Raw genomic sequence first — 21,304 nt, forward strand, 5'->3', positions numbered from 1 at the left:
AAGTTATCAGCTGTTAGTGGGTTAAAGTTCTAGTTCACGTGGGTACAGTTTATGTCCGTCTATAACGCTCAATAATAATTCTTCATTTTAATTATTTTTAGTTCTAGTCTTGTTCTTTTTGGCCTATGCAAGCTAATTAGTTTGTCAATGGTATGTGTCTGGTAAACGCTTTATCAATGAATTTTAAGTTTAAGTCTTCACTTTGAATACCCTGGCAACAGTAACTTAGTTTCACATTATGTACTGCCATGGCAGGGACATTGAATGTGTGCGGTATTGTCTTGAATAAGGGATCAAATAAAATCCTCTTCAAAGGGGCCTCTACACGGGCTACACTTTTAATGAAATACAAAAAACATTTTAACGGAGCCTCTATGTCTCGGATTTAATTCTGCAACAGAATATGTCTATACGGTTTTCATACATCGCTTGGCTAGTAGCTATGGCTGCAATGGTGGACAAATTCAGACACGTTGTAGCAGCTTATAATGTTTTAAAAGCAAACTCAAAACAAAAAAAGGAAGAAAAATGGGACTGGAGCTTATTCTAATAAGGTCCAAGTAAGACTGGGTGAATAATTATTTAAAAACTTTACGTGACTTTGTTGTCACGAAACGTGGCACACTCCACGCAGCTTGAAAAAGGGGCGCATTTAGGGCGTAAAGCGAGACATCAATAATATGGCTGAGATATATTGCAGTATTTTCAATTGCAAAGCGATCGTTTCCGCCATACGGGTTGGGCACCAAACATTCATCGCACATACAAAAAATATTTGGCAATATATCGCGGCTATACTAAAAATATTGCCGAGTATTGCATAGTCTAGGCGTAAATGCTGGCTGATGCTACTAGCCACACCCTTGCAGCTATACATTTTCGTGAAAAAATGGCCCGTCTAAGGGATATATTAAGCGTATGATTAAGATTTAATATGTGGTCCAAATAGAACATTGTTTTGTTTAAGAAGATGCGAAAAAATACAAAATTGATGGTCTTAATCAACTGCATGTTTAAGTTGATAAAATTATTAGTGAAACTATATAAATGGCGTTTGCGACATCGTTTGGGGTTTTTTTAATCTCTTAGCATAAACTAGTAATTATTTCACGTGGTCCAGGTTAATTAAATAAATTAATGCCCATTAGAAAACGAATGATCACAAAATAGAAACAGAAATCTGAGGCAAAGTCCAAGGATTGTCACCCCTTAATCTTTACAGTATTAATATCTGGACATGTATAACAAAAGGAAGACCGTTTATTGTATATATGCCAGCCTAAGGGACATTTAAAAGTTTTATGTTGTAGAGATATCGTTAAACAAACAGATCAATACGCGCAAGGTTCGTGAGAGGAGGCGCATACCCCATTAATATTTTTTGACCTTGACACAATTAAACAAATATTTGTGTAATGTATAATGTTTACGGGAGGTGGCTTTGGCATTTATACTTCTATGATTTGAAGTTAGACAAGGTAACAACTGAGTATAGTAAAAAAAAGTTAACAATGACTTGTTTGGACATGTAACCAATTAGCCTTTAAATTAGTTTGATTTATATATATAGTCCAAGCTATGTTAATTATAGTCGAATAATAGAAAGCATGTTTATTGAAAAATTTAATTTCTTTATCAAAGTGATTTCACGGACAGCGCTTTTGTTGCTGTGTATTGAAAATGTTCCTATTTGTAAAATGTATAAGAATATACAATGTACGTAATTTGCGTATTCTAATCAGAGTACAAAGTTGCCATTTAATATTGTGACATTATGCCATCGCACGTAAAATAAATATGGCCGATCGAAAATGATTCTCTGCTCTGGAGTTTCATCCCACTCTATTCCTGTAAATAAATAATTCAAACAAATGAATAGATGATTGATTATTTTCCGAAAATAAAGTCTCCCTAACATAAAGCAATAGGTGTTATGTAGGAAAGTGCTTATAACAGTTTTAGACCTCTTTCAGTCGCCGTCTTCTTCTGACACGTATTCAACATCAAAAAAGGATGTAAATGAATTTTATGTTCTGAAAATTATTATTACATCTAGTGGCTTCAGTGTCCGACTGTCATCCCTGACGTCGTAGGATCGTTCCCCGGCTGTGCACTAATGGACTTAATTTCTGTGTTCATTTTACATTCGCTCGAACGTTGAAGGAAAACACAGTCAGGATTCCGGCTTGCCTTAGGTCGAAAAAGGCCGCCTGCGTCAGGCATAGGAGGCTGATAACCTACAGGCCTATTAGATTAACAAACAGATACAGAAATCTGAGACCCAGACCTAAAAAGGTTGTAGCGCCAGTGATTTATTTTAATTGTTTTATTTATAAAAAAAAACACGTTAAAAAAACGAATAGAAATGAATCAAATATTCCAACTTTAAATTTGTGGTGAGGCATTCAAGTCTGAAAAAGTGTCTTTTATTGTAATGATAAAAAGATCAAGAACTTATTACCGTCATCTTTAAATGCATATCGTCCAGCTTCAGACCAAAACATGATCCTCTGAATGGCGTGAGACAATTTTAAATCCTCACACCGTTTGTCAACCAGTCGCGTTATTCCCATCTACAATGTGTACTTGAAAGTAGTACTCAAAAGTACCCGGCATTGCACCAATTAGTTTTTCTATACGCCATGTGAAACTAATACTTTTACGGGCCAATAATCGAACGCGTGTGTCGCGAACAAAAGGCTATTCACCTACTCGCCTATAAGCAATAATGCATATAGAAAATGAAATCTGAGGTTGTAGCCCTCCTGGTTTTCTTTAATGACATTTTATTCCAAATGATTGATTTGTGAGCATGTTGATCTGGCTTAAACTTGCGACTCTCAATGCGTTCAAATTCCGACTTATACAAATCTTTCTTCCTACGCGAACAAATAACATATACTTATACGAAGGCACATCATGAATGAAAAGGCATATATGACTCAATAATGTACAATATATGTCAGGCAGATATTTAGCTATAAAATAACATTTTATTATTCTAATTAAATCAGTCCGCTATTGACCTAACATAAAGATAAAACGTGTCAACATTTCGTTTTACATTCTCTATATAACCTTTAAAATTAAGAGAGATCTCCAATAAAATATACAAACTGTTTGCATTTTTGCGGGTAGAAGTAACGTCATGCGTAAAGTAAAAAGCGGCACGGTAGCTGCTATACGCTTGCTCTGCATTCCATCAACAATGCTTTGAAGACTTGTGGTTGACATGTGAGCCGCCACGTTTCGAAGGCTTCGCCCCCTTGGCACAACCAGAACAAGAGTCAACCCGGTTGTTGCATATTTTATCTCAAGGGCCTGTAAAAATGTGTAAATTAAGGAATCTATACTATTTGGGTTATATATTGTAGAATCATAAATTTTTTAAATAATGTAAAAGTATCTCAAAACTTGTGAACTTTATATAGCTAAATATAATTTTTTACACATAAGCAGATATACATTAACTATTATCACAGATTGGATATATTTAATTTCCAAATGGTTGGTTCCATGTTGATGTATTATCGCAAGGGGCGGATATAGGATCAAATATCAAGTGATAGAAATTGTGAAGTTTTCTAGTTTTACATTCAGTTCATTGGCAACAATGGTTCCATACAGTGCCATATTTGTGTTAACATTAGTGGCGTATGTGCCGCGTGCAATTATAGCCGACTGCTCTGGGGAACGAGAGGACCAGGTACCACACCAAGAAGCTAAGTTGCACACTGATCTGTTACATTCTTACAATTCTGACTATCGCCCTGTGAAAGACCACAAAACACCCGTAACCGTCAAGATCCGCTTCGCATTAAAGTATATCAGCTTCGATAGCCTTGAAGAAACCTTCAATGTTCACAGTTGGGTTGCGATGACATGGAAGGACGAGTATTTAAACTGGGATCCATCCTGCTATGGTAATATAAAGGAGCTTCAAGTTGAAAGTCAGTCAATATGGACTCCACGTATGGCGTTATTTAACGCTGACGCATCGGTTTATCAATCAGATACGTTTTATACAACATGTTTGGTGGATAGCGATGGCTCGGTGACATGTGTTCCGCATTTAACACACTCAGGTATATGTCGTACTTCACTGCGTAGCTGGCCCTATGACGTTCAGAACTGCACTTTCTATTTTGGCTCTTGGATGCATACTGGTGAGCAGGTGAACTTCACTTTTTACAAAACTAGGCCAATTGTGATGGACGACTATCAAGATGGTCCAGGATGGAAACTTCTTAATGTTACAAATGATCGCCTTCCAGGAAGTTATTCTTGCTGTCCAAACAGTTCATATCCGATGTTGAAATATACTTTCATGTTAAAAAGAGAAGCGGGTGGACCAGCAGCTATTATTGTCATTCCCTGCATAGTGATAGTTCTTCTTACATTAATATCTTTAATTCTAGACGTAAAGGATTGTACAAGATTATTCTTATTATGCTTCAGTCTTTTCAGTCATTTTACTTTCCTAACGGAAATTGGTTACGATATTCCTAAACATAGTTCGGACACTCCTATAATATTGTTATTCGTCCGAGATTCTATATTAATAACGTTATCGGCAATATTGTTGACGTTGTTTCTGATGTCTATGAGAAAACGTGTTGTACCCGCTCCAAGATGGCTGATTTCCATAAATCGAATAATTAGTAGCGGTCCTGGAAAATATGTAGTTTTTACAGAATTTGATCCGAGCGAATCCACTGATGTCAAAGTTTTAACGGATGATAATGTGGGCGGTAGCTCTGGGACGGATGAGAAATTACGGATTACTGCTGACTGGATAAATTTCGCCAATATTCTTAACAGTTTTGTATTTATCATAGTGTCCATTGTCTATTTTATATTGATTTGTGTTTACATTCCCTATGACGATTAAAATACGTTGCTTAATAAAATGTATATCTCGCAAAACATATAAATAAAATTAATTTTAACTGTGTCTTTAACTAAACTCACTTCAGCATCCCATTCTGGAAGATCAGCATATCCCATAATATCATTGATGCGAATCATCCGAGCGTTTCTTTTGGGGGCCCTTTCGTCATCATAAAATGGAAACGTTCCATTTAAAAGAGTGGGCGGTGATCTCCAGCGAGCTCGCAAGTAAATCGTCGACATCAAAACAGCACAAACACCTTCAGACAATTCATCATCCTCAAATGTATTACGCAAAGCCCCACCTGAATCAATTTCAACCTGTTCGAAGGGGTCAAATGCTAAATACTCGATATGTTTTTAATTTAAAAAAACGATAAAGGCAAGGAAAAAACTTTAAAAAAGTATGTATTTATTATTTAAAAATAACATTTAATGACCTCTAACAGTAATGATCGTACAATGTATTGAAAACTATAAACGGGAATTATTTTTCTACACTATATCTACTCATAACTTTAATAAATTCAATACGAAACAAACATACCTACTAATAGGATCTCTTAATCCGGACCTGAAATTATTGATATTGGCTTCCATTCTCTGCTGTATTCCTAAGCTACCCTTCGTCCGTAATTAATATTAGAATAATACTTACCATGTGATTAAGAATGGCTGTTAGTTTTTCAGGAGTTTGTGTATCATTTAAATGTTCTATTTTGATATGTCCTGCTGCTGCAGCACCTCGCAGGAATTTTTCACTTAGATAAATACCTTGTTTGACTACTAATCTTGTTTTGTAACGAAATTTAAGACGATCGCTTGATGTAGGTAGCCATGATATTATATTTTTCAGTACTTCTATTTTAGCCTAGCACAACAAATTAGACATATATTGACCACACTGAAGTTAATTAAGGTAACGCATAATACATATCTTAATTGAACGTGGTTACATACGTGATACTTATCTGATGAATAACTAAATAATTTTTATTATTAAATATGAGAAGTGAACAATGTGGCGAGTTAATTAAAACTTTAATTAAACATTGTATATAAATACCTGTTCTGGTTCATTAAAGTCAGTGCACTTATCTAATTCTCTTCTTGTTTCATAGTCTACTTCTGTCGAAAGAGCAATTAGTGCCATTTGTAAAAATAATCCAGAAAGTGTAAAACTGATACCGTTTACATACTCGGAAGGGCTGATTGCTTGCAAAGTTGCGTACGTAGTCTACAATGTGTTAAATATGGTTTGTATAGGTACCTCCTAATAATTATTTATGGCTTGGATGGTACAAAAGTGTCCAATAAATCAATGTAACACTGAAGTATAGTTCGCCTAGAGTTAGATATTAAATAGTTTCTTAAAATTACTAATTAAGTGGCAATCCGGTTCATAAAAGAAAAAAATAAATTATTAATGTATGCGTGGATGAATAAATGCAGTACACTGCACTTTCTATTTTCGCTTATATTAAGTCAAAGACTGTTTAAATTGGCAACTTTCACTGGTCTCTCAAAAGTAATTAATAGTCTTCGACTGTTTAGTTACTGATGTTTCATTTTAAAATAATACTTACGGAGTAGAATTTCTTTTCAAGTTGATCCAATGAATCTATAAATTCATTTATGATGTCTTTCTTCGGGTCAGTTCCTACTCGACTGAAACTTGAACTTAGCTCATTTTCTTTGTGTCTGGAGGATGACAGTTCTGTTCCTTTACGATAATTGAGTATTGGCAGCGGAATCTCATCACTATATAATTCTATAGGAGTGTTCTTTAACAGCCAGTTCCAATATCTAAATAAGCCACCTATTGATTTAGGAACACTTGGGGGAATTGACAAGAATAAATTATACAACTCTTGATCTTTAAATTCCTTGTCCATAAAACGGTGACTATAAAGTATTCGATCTTCTACATTATATGATTTCGTCACTGGCATTACGTCGTTAGTGGAGGTTCTGTATTTCGAACACGACGTCCATTTAAAATCCGTAGTTAAACAATATTTCTCGTAATTATGAGGAACGAGGGTAATAATTTCATTCGGCACAATACTACTTACATAATACTGTGCAAAAGTCTGGACGCTATATTTCACTAAAAAACACGTTAATAGTACATATGTTTTACATATGAGTGTCATGCCTGCTTACGAGCAATGAATAATTTGTTTCAATACATTTGGCTCGCTTGTCGTAAGTATATTACTGAAAATATACATTACTTCATCACGAATCTATTTCCAAACAGGCAGACAAGTTATCTTCAATTCGTTTGGCAAGCGAGGTTTTAGTATCAATAATTCTGTTATATCGAGCACCACAAAACCGATCAAATGTTCTTATCAAACTGTTCGTTTGCCCATGCATATCTGTAGAAAATACACTTGGTTCCGCACTTGTTACTGACTACTTAATGTTAATTAATATCGTAACACTAATTAATATCTAAATTGCATTTAAGACCATCAACCCTTTACTAATGCGTTAATTTCTGCTAATCTAATAAGAAAAGCCTTATTTTAAATGAATTTTTGACTACAGCTTTTAATTTCTGGCACAATCAAAAAAAATTATATGTATGAATAGAAGAAACCAAATATATTAGATCGTATATTTTTATGTTAAAAAAGACCACATTTCGACTTATTATTAGTTCGATTAGAACGTATAGACATATCATCTGTAAATGTTGTAAAAGTGTTCCAGAAATAAGTTGTCCTTTTGAGTGTTATGATTGATAAAAATGGATGGTCCGCAGTAAAATCTTCTGAAAAGTCTTCACATAACCGTTCAACTCCACCCACTGGAAAATTGGCTAATATAAAATTTTAACTATACCAAATTAGCAAACTACATGCCTACGTTAATGCGATAATGATTGATATGAGATGTTATCTTTACTATTGAGTCAAGAGTTAAATATTGATTTAATAACCTAGACTGGCAATGCCTACGGCTTAATCTACAAGCCTTGAACACAAAAAGCTTTACGCGGTTTTTAATAATAAAGTAAATTGAGTTAAAATCCTTCTCCTATAATAATTATGATTTTTCTGGATTTACATAGCATTAACATTCTATGATTCTATTTCCATTCATTAAGTCCAAATAGGCCGAATTGTAGACCGAACTAAAGTAGCATTTTTTGTTTTTCTGTCTAATCGTTTCTAGTAAAAAAAAATTATGTTTATGGAGGCAAACGGGCAGGAGGCTCACCCGATGTTAAGTCATACCACCATGGACACTCACATTACCAGAAGGCTCGCAAATGCATTGCCGGTTTTCAAGAATTGGTACGCTCTTCTCTTGAAGGACCCTAAGTCGAATTGGTTCGGAAATACTTCAGTGGGCAGCTGGTGTCACGCACCACCACTATGTGGGCAACTTCCTTAGAAAACGCTCTGTTGTGGAACGTCATGTCTCTTGTTCACTGAGAGAGACATATGTACCTTAATTAAAACGGGGTTATATAATATGAAAATAAATAAGGGGATGACTTAGTGATGGTGATGATAATACTAAGGGAGTATAACATTATTATTGTTAAATCTAACAATAATAATAGGGAGTTATACTCCCTTATTAGATTTTTTTATTAGATTAGATTGCACACACATTTACAGAGTAACCAAATGAAATACTTCTAGATAATGTACCTAATGCTTTTTACTCTACACATATTTTCTAGATGTCTATGTTCTAGATTATATACATTACTAATATAACATCGTGAGGATACTGTTTTCGCGTTTCGCGTTTTTGCAGTTTCGCGGTCATTTGGAGGGAAAGGCTAAATTAGCCTCCAAAAAGCTTGGTGTGCTCAGCAAGGCGAGACGGTACTTCACTCCGGGCCACCGCTTGCAACTCTATAAAGCGCAAATACGGCCCCACATGGAATACTGTTCTCACCTCTGGGCGGAGGCTCCCCAGTACCAGCTCCTTCCACTTGACCGTATCCAACGAAGAGCGGTTCGAATCGTCGATGACCAATCCCTCTCCGAGCGGCTCGATCCTTTGGCGTTGCGTAGAGATGTGGGGTCACTCTGCATCTTCTACCGCATTTACCATGGAGAGTGTTCAGAGGAGTTGTTCGTATTAATACCTGCAGCTGAGTTTCAGCATCGGACGTCGAGGCAAAATACAAAATTCCACCCGTATCACCTCGACGTCCAACGTTCCACGACTGAGCGTTTTTCAAGGCAATTTTTGCCGCGCACCACCGCTATGTGGAACCAGCTGCCCACTGAAGTATTTCCGAACCAATTCGACTTAGGGTCCTTCAAGAAAAGAGCGTACAAATTCTTAAAAGGCCGGCAACGCACTCGCGAGCCCTCTGGCATTGAGTGTCCATGGGCGGCGGTATCACTTAACATCAGGTGAGCCTCCTGCCCGTTTGCCCCATATTTTATATAAAAAAAAAAATACTGGCATGTGTTCATAAGATGACCATATTTTCGTTTGCTTGTTTGACTCATACAGATTTAGTCCAAAAAAAAATTACCCTTAAAAGGACTTGTCGATATCACCGGTAAAAAATAAAACAACGTTATAAATGATTAAAATATATTAAAAATAAATATACATTTACTTCAAGAGTGTAAAAATAATACTTATTGTAAGTGCACTTTGTACCGTTACAATCCTTCCCATGTTTGACATGGTAGAGGCTCATAGAAACGCAATATATTTATCAAAATTCAGAGAGTTATAGGAACTTTATATTACTGTACTGTTGCCAAGTTTCTTAGTGTTAAAACAGGGTGACTTATTAAACGCTTACTTTCATATATTTGTGTGACGCATTTTTGTTCTACGCGTTACCAGAGGCGCTGTTTTCATATATTTGACGTAAACGAACGTTAGCAAACAACAGAGCTTAATTTTAATTACATACATGCAGATTTTTAAAACTCACATGAAAACATTATGCTTAATAATTGAATTTTTAAGAAACCTTTAAACGAGTAAAAATAAAGTAACAATTTTTGTGTTTTATACATTATTGTTTTCCACGGTAAATAGCTTCGAAGTAGACTTCATTGCCGACAAGAATTACAGCCAAGAATGGACGGTCCGCTGTGAACTTCGGCGTGGGTGGCCGGATGGCCGTAATCATCGTCATATGCATCGCTGTAAAGTAAATCAACTCCGATTTAAAAAATATATTTATAAACAAAACATTTAAAGCTTCGATATATCACACATACAAAGCTAAGCAGAAATTATTAAAAATGTGAGACATATAATATTTACGAATTGTTTATTCATTGTATACATGATTTTGATTTTTTTAAGTTCTTACAGATTTTATGATATATGTATATGCACATACATTAATTCACGAATGCAACATTTTGATATTGAAATACATGCCAGCCAGCTATGGAAAATATTACACACTCACAATGAACTATACAATAAAACTATAAAAAATACAATTATCTTACTTAATTATTTTTCATAGTACATCAATACATTTTTATAAAGTTTAACAATTTGTGTAAGAATTATGCTACATTTAATATTAATGTTGTTAAAAAAGAACGAAATGAGATCTTTTTTTTCAGGAATTACTTAGAAATAATTATTACATAGGCATAGTGTATGCCGTACTCTTTCGTAAAAGACAATCATAAATACGCTTTATTGTCATATTATCGATAATGGACAATTTACTTTTACTGGGAGGTTGCAGGGAAGGCGTGGTATATTAATTACAGTAATAAAGTTTGCAGTGGATTTCGGCAATGGTTTTAGCCGGAAACATCACAATTCCATAGGTCAAACCGATATGTATTATTTAATCTTTTTTTTCTTAAAGCACTCAGAGTCAATAGTAACATTGACTCACTTAAAGCTGACAAAATATTATTTTAATAAAATAAAATTTTCGGTCATTGGAATTAGGTGCAGTTGTTTTTGGAGTATATTCGTTACAAATATAATTCTATTATGTGAAAAGTATATTATGTATACGGTTTTATAAAGATTCCTACTTCTGTTTAAGCTATAAAAAGTGCACGATACAATAACACATATAGATGTTCCGCGTGTAATATTTATGTTTTATTTCGATCTAACATAATTAAGCAGGACTTAATATTATTTTACCATTAAAGAAATTAACAACGCAGACTAAAATCTTTGTTACTTTTACATGTTAATAAATATCATTAGATAACAATCACAATATTTTATAAAACAATGAATTTTAAAATGGCTACTAAATGCATGATTCTAAGCTGCGCGAAACAACAAAAAAGTTCTAACAAGACATTCTTATGATATTGTTAATACACAATCAATAAAATCTACGATTGCTATACACCTTGCACGGATAGTCTTTAAGTATTAAAGACATACAAAAAATATACATACCAGAGGCAGCGGCAGCTTCCGCTCCTTCTTCGTTGACTTCAATGAACGCTTTTTGCACCCCCTTAGAGACAAATAACTTCTCATCACTATCTAACATCCTGGTAAGTCCGGAATTTTCAGGATCGAATATAGTTTGGATTCCGAGCTGGAATAATAACATAAATTACATAATATTACGAAAGGTGGCTAATACGGAAAACTTGAGAAAACTATAAAAATAAATCTTTTAAAATAATTTTTCAGATTTCGATTAGAATTTTTTATTGTCTTCAAAAGTGCGCAAGCTTTTAACTACATTAACCCGTTTCTTTATTTCACGCGTTTCTTATGAGATCTAATAGAGTTAGGTATAATGACGCTAAATGGCGCATTTTCTGGCGTTATATGGGAGGACATTGTATGCACATAAAGAGAAAGCAACGAAAGTCGAGAAATATAAACGTTTTAAATGTGTAAGAGTGACAAAAATCTGTAATTTCAGTTAACATAATTTTACATAGTTCTTGGATGAGTATCATATCCTACTTAAAAAAATATTGTTACGTTGACGTCAATATGTTCGGTAGTTAGGTATATATTAGGTCCTTACATATGAAATTGGCGTTTTGTATGGGAGGAACAAAAAGTCTAATATTTTTAATTAATCAAAGTATGAACCATTGTTTTCTATGCACTTTTGTCATCTCATAGGTAGTTCATTGATCCCTTTACTAAAAAAAACAGTCGGACGGTAATCAATAAAATCTGTAAAGGCGATTTGGACTGCCCTATCACAGTTAATTTTTTTCCCTTGCAAGAAGTTGTCCAAATTTCGTAAAAAATGGTAATCTGTTGGAGCAAGGTCCGGGGAGTACGGAGGATGTCTTAGACATTCCAATTGAAGTTCTTCTAATTTGGTAGCCGTCTGTTGTGCAGTGTGTGGTCTAGCGTTGTCGTGAAGTAGCAGTGGCGTGGAGCGATTGACCAGCCTAGGTTATTTAGTCGCAAGCTTCTCCATCATGGTTTGCAATTGCTGACAATAGACATCAGCCGTAATAGTCTGGCCAGATTTGATAAAACTGCAATGAACAATACTAATCCACCAAACGCTTACAAGTAACTTTTTTGGGGTTAATTTTCGCTAGGGGCAGGATTTGGCGGGCTGGCCAGGATCCAACCATTGCGCTGAGCGCTTCCGATTATCGTAAAGAATCCATTTTTCATCACAGGTAATGATTCTTTTTAAAATACCTTCATTATTGTGCCGGTTCAGTAATGTAACGCAGCAGTCGACGCGCGTTTGCCGGTTTGCTTCAGTCAATTCGTGAGGTACCCACCTTTCAAGCTTTTTAATCTTCCCAATTTGCTACAAGTGAATTAAAACAGTTTTAACACTAACACCGCAGCCTGCAGCTAACTCGGACGTGGTTTGCGATGGATCTGCTTCCACAATAGCCTTCAATACTTCATTATCAACTTGGGTCTCAGGCCGTCCACGGGGCTTGTTCTGCAGGTCGAAATTTCCAGAATGAAAACGTTGGAACCAAAAACGAACGGTGTTTTCTTTTGCAACATGACCGCCATACACATCATTCACCCTTCGAGTCGTTTCCGCAGCACTAGTGCCACGGCGGAACTCGTACTCGTAAATAATGCGATACTTTAAGTTTTCCATTTTCTAAAATGAGTGACGCAAACAGAAAAAAACAAAAGAATGACGGTCATCGAAGCACAAATACATGAGTAAATAGCTGTACAAATTTGAATTAGGAATTCCTTACCAAAGAGAACATCTTGATTAAAGTGGCCAGTACGAAATACGCCAATCATATGTAAGGACCTAATATAATAGCGTATAGTGGTTACTGCGTGCGACTCCTAAGGTCGTTAGTTCGATCCGCCTCTGCACCAATGGACTGGTCATCTGCCATGCGCGCATTAACCACTAAAGCGAGTATGGCGACGGAAACATAACGTAAGGAAATCGAGTAATCTAAGAAACAAAACGTCGACGGCGTGTATCAGGAATTGACAGCTAATCACGTACTTAATTAATAAAAAAAACAACTGATAAGAAAGAGAATCAGAAATCTGAGGACTAGACCTAAAACTTTGAGGTGCTACAGATTTTTGGATAACTAGTCTGGCCATAAATATTGTTACATATTTTTTAACTTTTTAATTATTTTGAATTTGAAACACTTATATTATAAAACTTCATATAATTTTTCGTGTTCATAATCAAATTATAATATTGAAAGAAAATAAGATTGCCGTTATCGTCGATGGAGTCGTTGATCATATTCCAGACAATTCAATAGCTTGGTATAGCCGTATGTTCGTATATCGTACCATCAACAGATACAACATCACTTCGTCTACCGAAGACCAGAAAAAATCCGGGCAGACGCGTGCGTGTTAATGCTATATAAAGTCGAAACCCCATAATGGAGCAAAAATCTTATCGCGAGAAATGAAGATTCCCGCTAGGACTCTGTCACGTATTATAAAAGCAGACCTGAAGCTCGGTGCTTATCGTCGATATACAGGACTTGCTCTAAATCAATATTTACAATTAAAGGATTGATCAAAACGCCTTCTGTCGCGATAAGCAGGTGAAAGGCACAGAAATGTGAATATTATGATGATGAAAAAATATTCTCGATTGAAGAACACTACAATAAGCAAAATGATAAAGTGTACGCTCACAGTTCTAAAGAAGCTGCTCAAGTGGTCGAAAAGGTACAATTTGGTCATCATCCTGCGTTAGTGATGGTTTAGTGGGGCATGTCTTAACAAAGAGTCACAGACTACATTTTTGTGAAAAAGGAGTGAAGACGTCAGCCAAAGTGTATCAACACACAGTGATCACAAAATATCACAGAACTGAAGACTTCATCTAGCCCAGACCACAATTCTTTACACTTCAAATTAGGGTCAGCCTTAGAAGACATGGCCTGCTCTAAACAACACAGCGATATTGAGTCTCTTAATTTTTTTTAGAGCCAGCAGTGGCCAAACAAATTAAAGGTCTGTAAAAAACCCAAGGGTAGCGGTTTCGAATTGTTTTTTTTTAAATTTCTTGCCGAGATTTTAATACGTAGATATAAATTTTAATAATATTACATTAGTTCATTTAAAAAGATGCATTTTCATTTGTAATAGAACTTATGGCTGCACTAGGTACAAAATTTTACAACGAAATGTTAAGAATTATGTCATGGAAAAATGTAAGGACACATGACTAATTTTTGTAAATACTTTGGCAATATAGATAACTGGCAAGGTGATAAGGTGAAACATTAATATTATTGACTGTGTTACATATCCATTGCACACCCTTTGCCCCGCATAACCAATACCGTACCCCTCTGACGCAACACCGTTGTAAAAGGAAATGGACAACAGAATCAGCTTTTGATTGGATACCTCACATAGGACCGGTCAATTTTCAATTAGGAATAAGTCTATAATATAGATCATTGATCGTGCATCTTAATTATTGTAGTAATTTAATTAATGTTATTTAAATACATTTTGGTTTTTTTTTTGGGATTCACCGCTGGCCCCCACTTAATTACTATTTGTATTATTTCGTATTTTAATAATAATAATAATAATAAATGGGCGCTGTGCTTAAGCGTGCAAAGATCATATGTTAATGTTGGTAAATAATTGTACAGCGATTATGTCAACAATTTTTTCTCTAAATTACATTTAATCTCTAACTCAAAAACTGCCAACAAATTCTCGTCTCGTCGTTTAGGTCTCTTGGGTACGGTTAAAAACCCAAATATGAATCGATGAATTCTGCAGTTTTTATATAATACTTCCTTAATACGTTATGCATATATTTCTGAACAATTTCTTTATAAATTATGAAATGCAGAAATGCGTAGATACAAAAAAACTACGATGTAATTGGTCTGTAAGTACCATCCACCAAACCACTTTAGTTTCTGAGAAATTTGTGGACAAATACGTGTTTGGAAGCTTAAATAAATAATTTTACTCAAATATTAAGCAATTCTATACCCACGCATACAAAATAACGATTGTCAAACGCGTTCTAAAATGATCTACAATCCATAACACATTCTTTACCTTAGGTCATGAGATAACAATTTAAAAAAAACGAATGTTAGTGCTGTATACAGATTAGAACATTTCTGTTAGATACGGTAAGATACTTTTAGTTAATGAAAAAAAATATTTACAATAGACAATACCTTAGGAAGAACTTCCAAGAGGTCAATCTCCGTCTCAATCTTGAACTTGGGGCCACTTTGGTCTCCTTCAAAGTCTCCACATCAGCCAACAGGTCATAACCATCAGCCAGCTTCTTAATGACATCATTCAAACTGTTGATCTTTTAGGTAGGTTTTCGGTAGGACGACCAGCATACAGGCTTCTTCACTCACATATTGCATTTTTAGGTACTGCAAATAATGACCATAATAAAAGTCACCATTTTTTGTATGGAAGTAGGTTCCATCGGTGCAAAAATCTGGACTACCAGTTTCTTAGTCTTATGTATGTTTGTATGCATATATAATTTCTAATATTTTATTCATAGGCTAATTTCTATAAATTAATTGTTTTGTAACCAAAAACTCTTAGTTTTATAGTGTTGAGAGGTGTGTACGCAGTGAATAGTTATTTTTTCCATGCTTTTAATCGACTGACACACGTGTTAGTAAAAAATATATGCTATTTTCAGTGTGTAATGTTTAGAGACAAATTAAATTTAGCTTAATACGAATTTATGCATAACGTGAATCCGGGAATCCGTTTAATACAAAACGGGTTTAATAGAAAAAAGGCATTGTTCCATTCAAAAAAACGAAGGCAACGACATACTCTTTTGTTTAAAATGGCCAAACAAGTACGTAACCTTGAAACTACATAAAAATATTGCAATGATTTCCTATTAAAATGATACACATATACGATTACTCGGCACTGGAATTAGTAATCAGTTAATATTTCCGTTACTCATAACGATAAATTAGACATTTATCAATAATCAATCTCACGCCCAAATTGTCTCATACAATAATTATAGAATTTACACGTAGATTAAATGTAATCGAAATTGCCTACAATCGAAATCAACATAAAAAACATAATGAACAATAAAAACACAACGAAATCTATTTATTTGTATTATATATAAAATCTAAATGATTTTATAATATACCGCATGTTAATAATTTCATTTCATTTACATGGGCGCAACTTAAATAAGTTTTGACAAATGTACGCTTATTAAGCTGGCAGAATTGTTCAAATTCACAATGGTTAAAATGTCATGCAGATGAAGCGCGGGCATAAGCATTGTAAGTTATGTAGCAATTGTACGTAGACATTGATAGAAACGTAACTTTAGAATACGTTTTTAGAACCATTTTTGAAATTTTAGACAAATATGCAGCTATGCAGAAGGTATGAATTGTCATACTGGAAGCGATAACCGTATCTTATTATTTAGTTTATACTTCGACGGTTGATGTTGATGATGAAAAAAACAATGTTATTTATTAAAAAATATCAAATTCGGTTCAAATATCTATCGGTGCGAATCAAGATGGCTTCAGTATTGTTTACAAAGAAACGCATTGGCGGAACAAATTAACACCAATTTTGTGACCTTGACACCAATGGAATGTAAAGCTGGCATTTTTCAATTAGAAAAAGTGACATGATTCATGAAAATAGTAAAGTATTGTAATTTTTACAATGATTTCAAAATTTAATTCACTATTATTATTACCTCTAGGATCTATTCGATGTATATCAAATATCTCTAGTTCGAGGTCTGTCTTATAAAAAGACCAGACATAATGTCAGATTTCAGGTCGGAAGGTGGCAGATGAAAAATCAACTATAATTGATTTTCAATAATTTTTATTATTAAAATCGCGTATAAAAATCCATTTTCACTTACAAAAACAATTATTTTTTCACATTCCTATTATTTAAGTATACACCTCCTCTAATGAATACTTTTAAAGTTAACATAAAGTGTAATAAATACCTGAACTCCAAGACCCTTGCTTTCACCATAAAATAATTTTTCTTGGGCATTCATCATTGGAATGTCCACTGTGGTATTCTCATCAAGGTAGAATGGACCGTCACATGTCAACATTTTATGGAATGGCTTCAGCCAGGTTCCCTGTACATAACAATGCTCTTTTACTAATAATATTTACTAAACTTGCTAGAAAAATACATTTAAGGTTTAGTTAGAAAATTGTGTAAGTATGGAGTTGATTTCTATTTAAGAATTTTAATAATTATAATTGCAAATCAAATCCAATAAAAGAATAAATTAATTTGACCTAAGACAAATAAAAATCATAGGTCATTGTTTTTCACTTTATCATTAAAATTATGGTAACCTTCAAAGTATTATCTACATACCTTAAAATACAATGCATTCACCAAGACAAGGCGAGTATCGCTATTAACGCTGTCCGACGTTAATAAATCCTTAATGCGTTGGTTGGTTTTGCTCTCCACCTGGGAAAGGATTTTCAATAAAAAGGGCATGCATGCATCTATGTCAATCTTTGTCGGTGAAGTCAGGATTGATTCATGATTGGAAATTAATTAAGAAAAAAAAAAGATTCTTGCAGTACTTACCCACTTGTTGATTTCTTCAGCAGCTCCTCCACTTCCAAAGTTAATTGTTTTAAGGCCAGCATCAAACACTTTAACAGCATCATTCTCAAGGGCACTGTTTATCTTATAACCCCCATCTTGTATAAAAACTTTGTTAACCACATTCAAGGTAATACCTTTAATTGATTTCAGTTGAGTTGACAAGTTAGAGAAAGATGAGCGAATCTAAAAAAACTGTATTAATTTAAGCATACAAACAAATGACACTTTAGTTATAACATAGCATAGAGATATAACTTATTAAGCCTAAGAGTGTGTAATGATCCCGCTGACACCTAGACAGGGTGTTGCTTTACTACATATAGTGCACATAAAGTTGAAACTTACAGCATTGTCTTCAGGGAATCTAAGGGATTGCAATATCTCTTCATGTGCTGGACCTTCACATCCTAAAGCCACAAGAGCAAGAATGTATTCAGCTGATAATGGAGATGCAACCACACTAGTTGACTTGTTTAGTTCCTAAAAAAAAATTATAGCTTAATTCACATCATAGTGCAAACTTATATAATATTTTATTTACTTTAGAATTGGTATTTTATTTATTTAGGGCCACACAAAACATTTACAATGAAATTTTGAAAATAAAAAAACAACAAATAATATACTTACATTGCAGAATTTTGCCGAAAATTTAGCGATGGATGAAGACAGCGTCTTTGAATCCATGATTGAAGATGCTACAACTTTTAAAAATATTTGAAAATATGTAGAATGTTACACGTCCGTCGTCACTAGCAGCTGTATGAAAATTTGTTGGGGTAGCAGTTAGCACTAACACTGAGCTCTTAATATATCCAGACTAGATTTACTAAAAAATTATATGAATCATCAGTAATCGGACGCTGTTTTGATGATGTCATCCGACCAAAACAAACAATTATACAATATTTTTATTTTTTTCGCGTTACTAATGCCCACATTTTTTTTTTTCTTTTTTTTTAAATAGGGGGCAAACGGGCAGGAGACTCACCTGATGTTAAGTGATACCGCCGCCCATGGACACTATAAATTTATACCATTCTAAGATTAAAACTTTAACCATGAAAATCTCCATAACCATTGCAGGGTGGGGCTGGCACAGGAGTGTAGCGGTAGGGAATAGAGAGCCATCTTACAGCTTTTATTGTCATATTTTAATCTATACGTCATTGTGAACATACAACGCCATCTTTTATCGATATCGAAAACTACTAAACTACGAAACTATATGTATATAGCATACCATCACATAGGTAAGCACTATAAACGGTAGGGAATTAGGTACAGGTACCACTATGGTCTAGATTACATAATATAATCTATACCATTGTAGTACTTGTACCTAGTTCTGATAAGTTTAATCAATATGGAAGTTCGAGAGCAGAGTAACTCATATTGGTTGTATTACAATATTTGTAACTACTTTACTTCAATACCCATAAACTGACAAAAATATTTATTTACCTACATGATACAATTAATTAAATAAAAGACCATTAAGATAAACAAAATATTTATTTCTTAAAATGTTTGTGTTTGTTGAAATATTCTTGTGCGAAAGATTTCATTTCATCATCACAAGGGTGGGTCAATTTTCCACAAATATTCGGTTGATATACCTGCACCAACTGTATATTAAGATATTCAGTGTCATTTCTTGAAAATTTTTTTGAAAGCCTCTTTATGTGTTACACATTTGAAGGGAAATGACACAAATATGTCAGTGTACATTTCTATCCTACCTTTGACAGCACACTTAGGAACATTTTTATTTAAATGTGTCACACATACACTTTGTATTTCCTTAAAACATTGGTCTAACTCGAGCGATGGATAATTTAACCACTTCTTATTTTTAAAATATTCTTTTGATCGTATGTAGCTGTTGTTTGTTTCATTTTGATGCCCTAACACATCTTTTTTGCATGTTTTGCAACTTTTAATGATAAATTTCAAACACTTTGACAGGACCCAGCCGTAAACTTATGCCCCTGACCTAAATCACATTGACCTTCACTGGCGTCGTGTACGAATTCCTTCCTGAATTTTACTTTCTTCCGGAACGTCAGTTTCTATTAGTTGATTTCCTTCGTGAAAAAATTCTAAAGTTTGCAGGCAATCGTTTTCTTCACGATTAGATTGCACTGAATGGGGCGTTTTAAAATTATCCTGGTTGAAATTTCTCGTAAGCATGAAATCAAAAGAATATTTTTGGGACAAAATTTTCCATAGCTCTTGCATACCTTCAATCGTTTTAATGATATTTTTTATTGATGGTACAACCAATTCAACCACACGTATTTTACTTCCTTCTTTTTTTTAGTTATAAAATTGACACTTAAAAGTTAGAGTGCTTTTTGCCACAGCTGATGATGACATGAATTTCTTTTCACAAGCCCTTTAAAGATTTTTCCATTTGGCACATGAAGAGAGCTACAATTCAGAGAATCAAACAAATTGTTTATTCTCTGAAGGAAGGAAGGAAGACGGAATTATTTAGTCCTCTCTGTTCTCATTTTATATCCTTACCGTACCAATTCTAAACACCACTCTTTTTCTTTTACTATCTTCAAGTGTAGGAGGAGGGGACCATTATACATGCTCCCGCGCCTTAGAGAAGACTAAATCGCCGACGCGAGGTCACGCGTGTGCTTACGCTTGCGCTTCCGCTATTTTGTGCTTATACTTTTATTTGTTGTGTTCTGCCACGGAGACAAGTGAAGAGACGGAGGACTATAGGTGAGTGGTGTTTCCATATTTTTAGGCCGCATTCCACTTGCCCCTCGGCCTACTTTTTTTTTGTCTTCGCCGCTACAGCTATATGTTATAACATGTTCCTCTGTTAATTTCTGCAGGCATCGGAGTTCTCCAAATGATTTGTCGGCAGCATACAGTAGTTCAATGTATTCCCATTTAATGAGTTTCTGTTTTTGGTCTTCGGGGTCAATATAAATCAAATCTTTGGTAAGAAGGTTATTCCTCAGCCCTTTAAATAAATGTGGAATATCATAAATAGGAATAATTTTTCGTTTACTTTGGTCTCCTTTGCTTTTCTGAGATAATTTACTCTTATATCGGCCACAAGCTCTTTAATGACACTCACATTTACTGTGCTCTGGTCACACACAGTACATAAAACGGTCTAGCCAGTTGTTTGCACATTTTTGATAACTTCCTGTATTATTACTTTCAATTCATTTTTGTTCAGATTACTGGTGAAATAATAAGCGATAGGTTGTTTAACTGTTCCAACATCTTTTCTTGCAATAACCATGGTCCAGCATTATAGCAGCATATTCTGAATGCCTTTTTGATGATCTTTTCATGTTGTGCTTAACATTCTGTTGAGTGGTTACAGCAGAAGTAGTTACAG

General features: G+C 34.4%; 2 protein-coding genes and 1 pseudogene across 3 annotated transcripts; 1 reads left to right on the forward strand and 2 right to left on the reverse strand.

The window, feature by feature from the left end:
- Nucleotides 1-1,608: 1,608 nt before the first annotated feature.
- Nucleotides 1,609-7,298, reverse strand: LOC123707261 (glia-derived nexin-like). 2 transcript variants are annotated; one of them, XM_045657159.1, is made up of 7 exons: nt 6,477-7,298; nt 5,957-6,127; nt 5,549-5,761; nt 4,972-5,211; nt 3,118-3,321; nt 2,462-2,573; nt 1,609-1,848 (listed from the first exon to the last, which is right to left on the reverse strand). In XM_045657159.1, exons 1-7 carry the CDS (start codon nt 7,044-7,046, stop codon nt 1,739-1,741), a joined length of 1,620 nt encoding a protein of 539 aa, XP_045513115.1. In that variant the 5' UTR covers nt 7,047-7,298; the 3' UTR covers nt 1,609-1,738. The 2 variants fall into 2 exon arrangements, with proteins under 2 accessions (XP_045513115.1, XP_045513116.1); XM_045657160.1 differs by lacking the exon at nt 5,549-5,761 and having other exon boundaries at nt 6,477-7,295.
- Nucleotides 3,582-4,949, forward strand: LOC123707262 (acetylcholine receptor subunit alpha-type acr-16-like). The gene has a single exon (XM_045657161.1). It carries the CDS (start codon nt 3,614-3,616, stop codon nt 4,889-4,891), a length of 1,278 nt encoding a protein of 425 aa, XP_045513117.1. The 5' UTR covers nt 3,582-3,613; the 3' UTR covers nt 4,892-4,949.
- Nucleotides 7,299-9,454: 2,156 nt separating the features above from the next.
- Nucleotides 9,455-19,067, reverse strand: LOC123707492 (annotated as a pseudogene).
- Nucleotides 19,068-21,304: the final 2,237 nt, after the last annotated feature.

The sequence above is a fragment of the Pieris brassicae genome, chromosome 3 (assembly GCF_905147105.1).
Source record: "Pieris brassicae chromosome 3, ilPieBrab1.1, whole genome shotgun sequence".
NCBI classification, from domain to species: Eukaryota; Metazoa; Arthropoda; class Insecta; order Lepidoptera; family Pieridae; genus Pieris; species Pieris brassicae.

Excerpts from the sequence above, each read along its gene's own strand:
- LOC123707262 (XM_045657161.1), top strand. The coding sequence starts at position 3,614 with ATGGTTCCATACAGTGCCATATTTGTGTTAACATTAGTGGCGTATGTG.
- LOC123707261 (XM_045657159.1), bottom strand. The coding sequence starts at position 7,046 with ATGACACTCATATGTAAAACATATGTACTATTAACGTGTTTTTTAGTG. Across the intron at positions 5,762-5,956 it reads ACTTTAATGAACCAGAACAG|GCTAAAATAGAAGTACTGAA; the intron begins GTATTTATATAC and ends TTGTTGTGCTAG. Across the intron at positions 2,574-3,117 it reads TACCCGCAAAAATGCAAACA|ATGGGAATAACGCGACTGGT; the intron begins GTTTGTATATTT and ends TACACATTGTAG.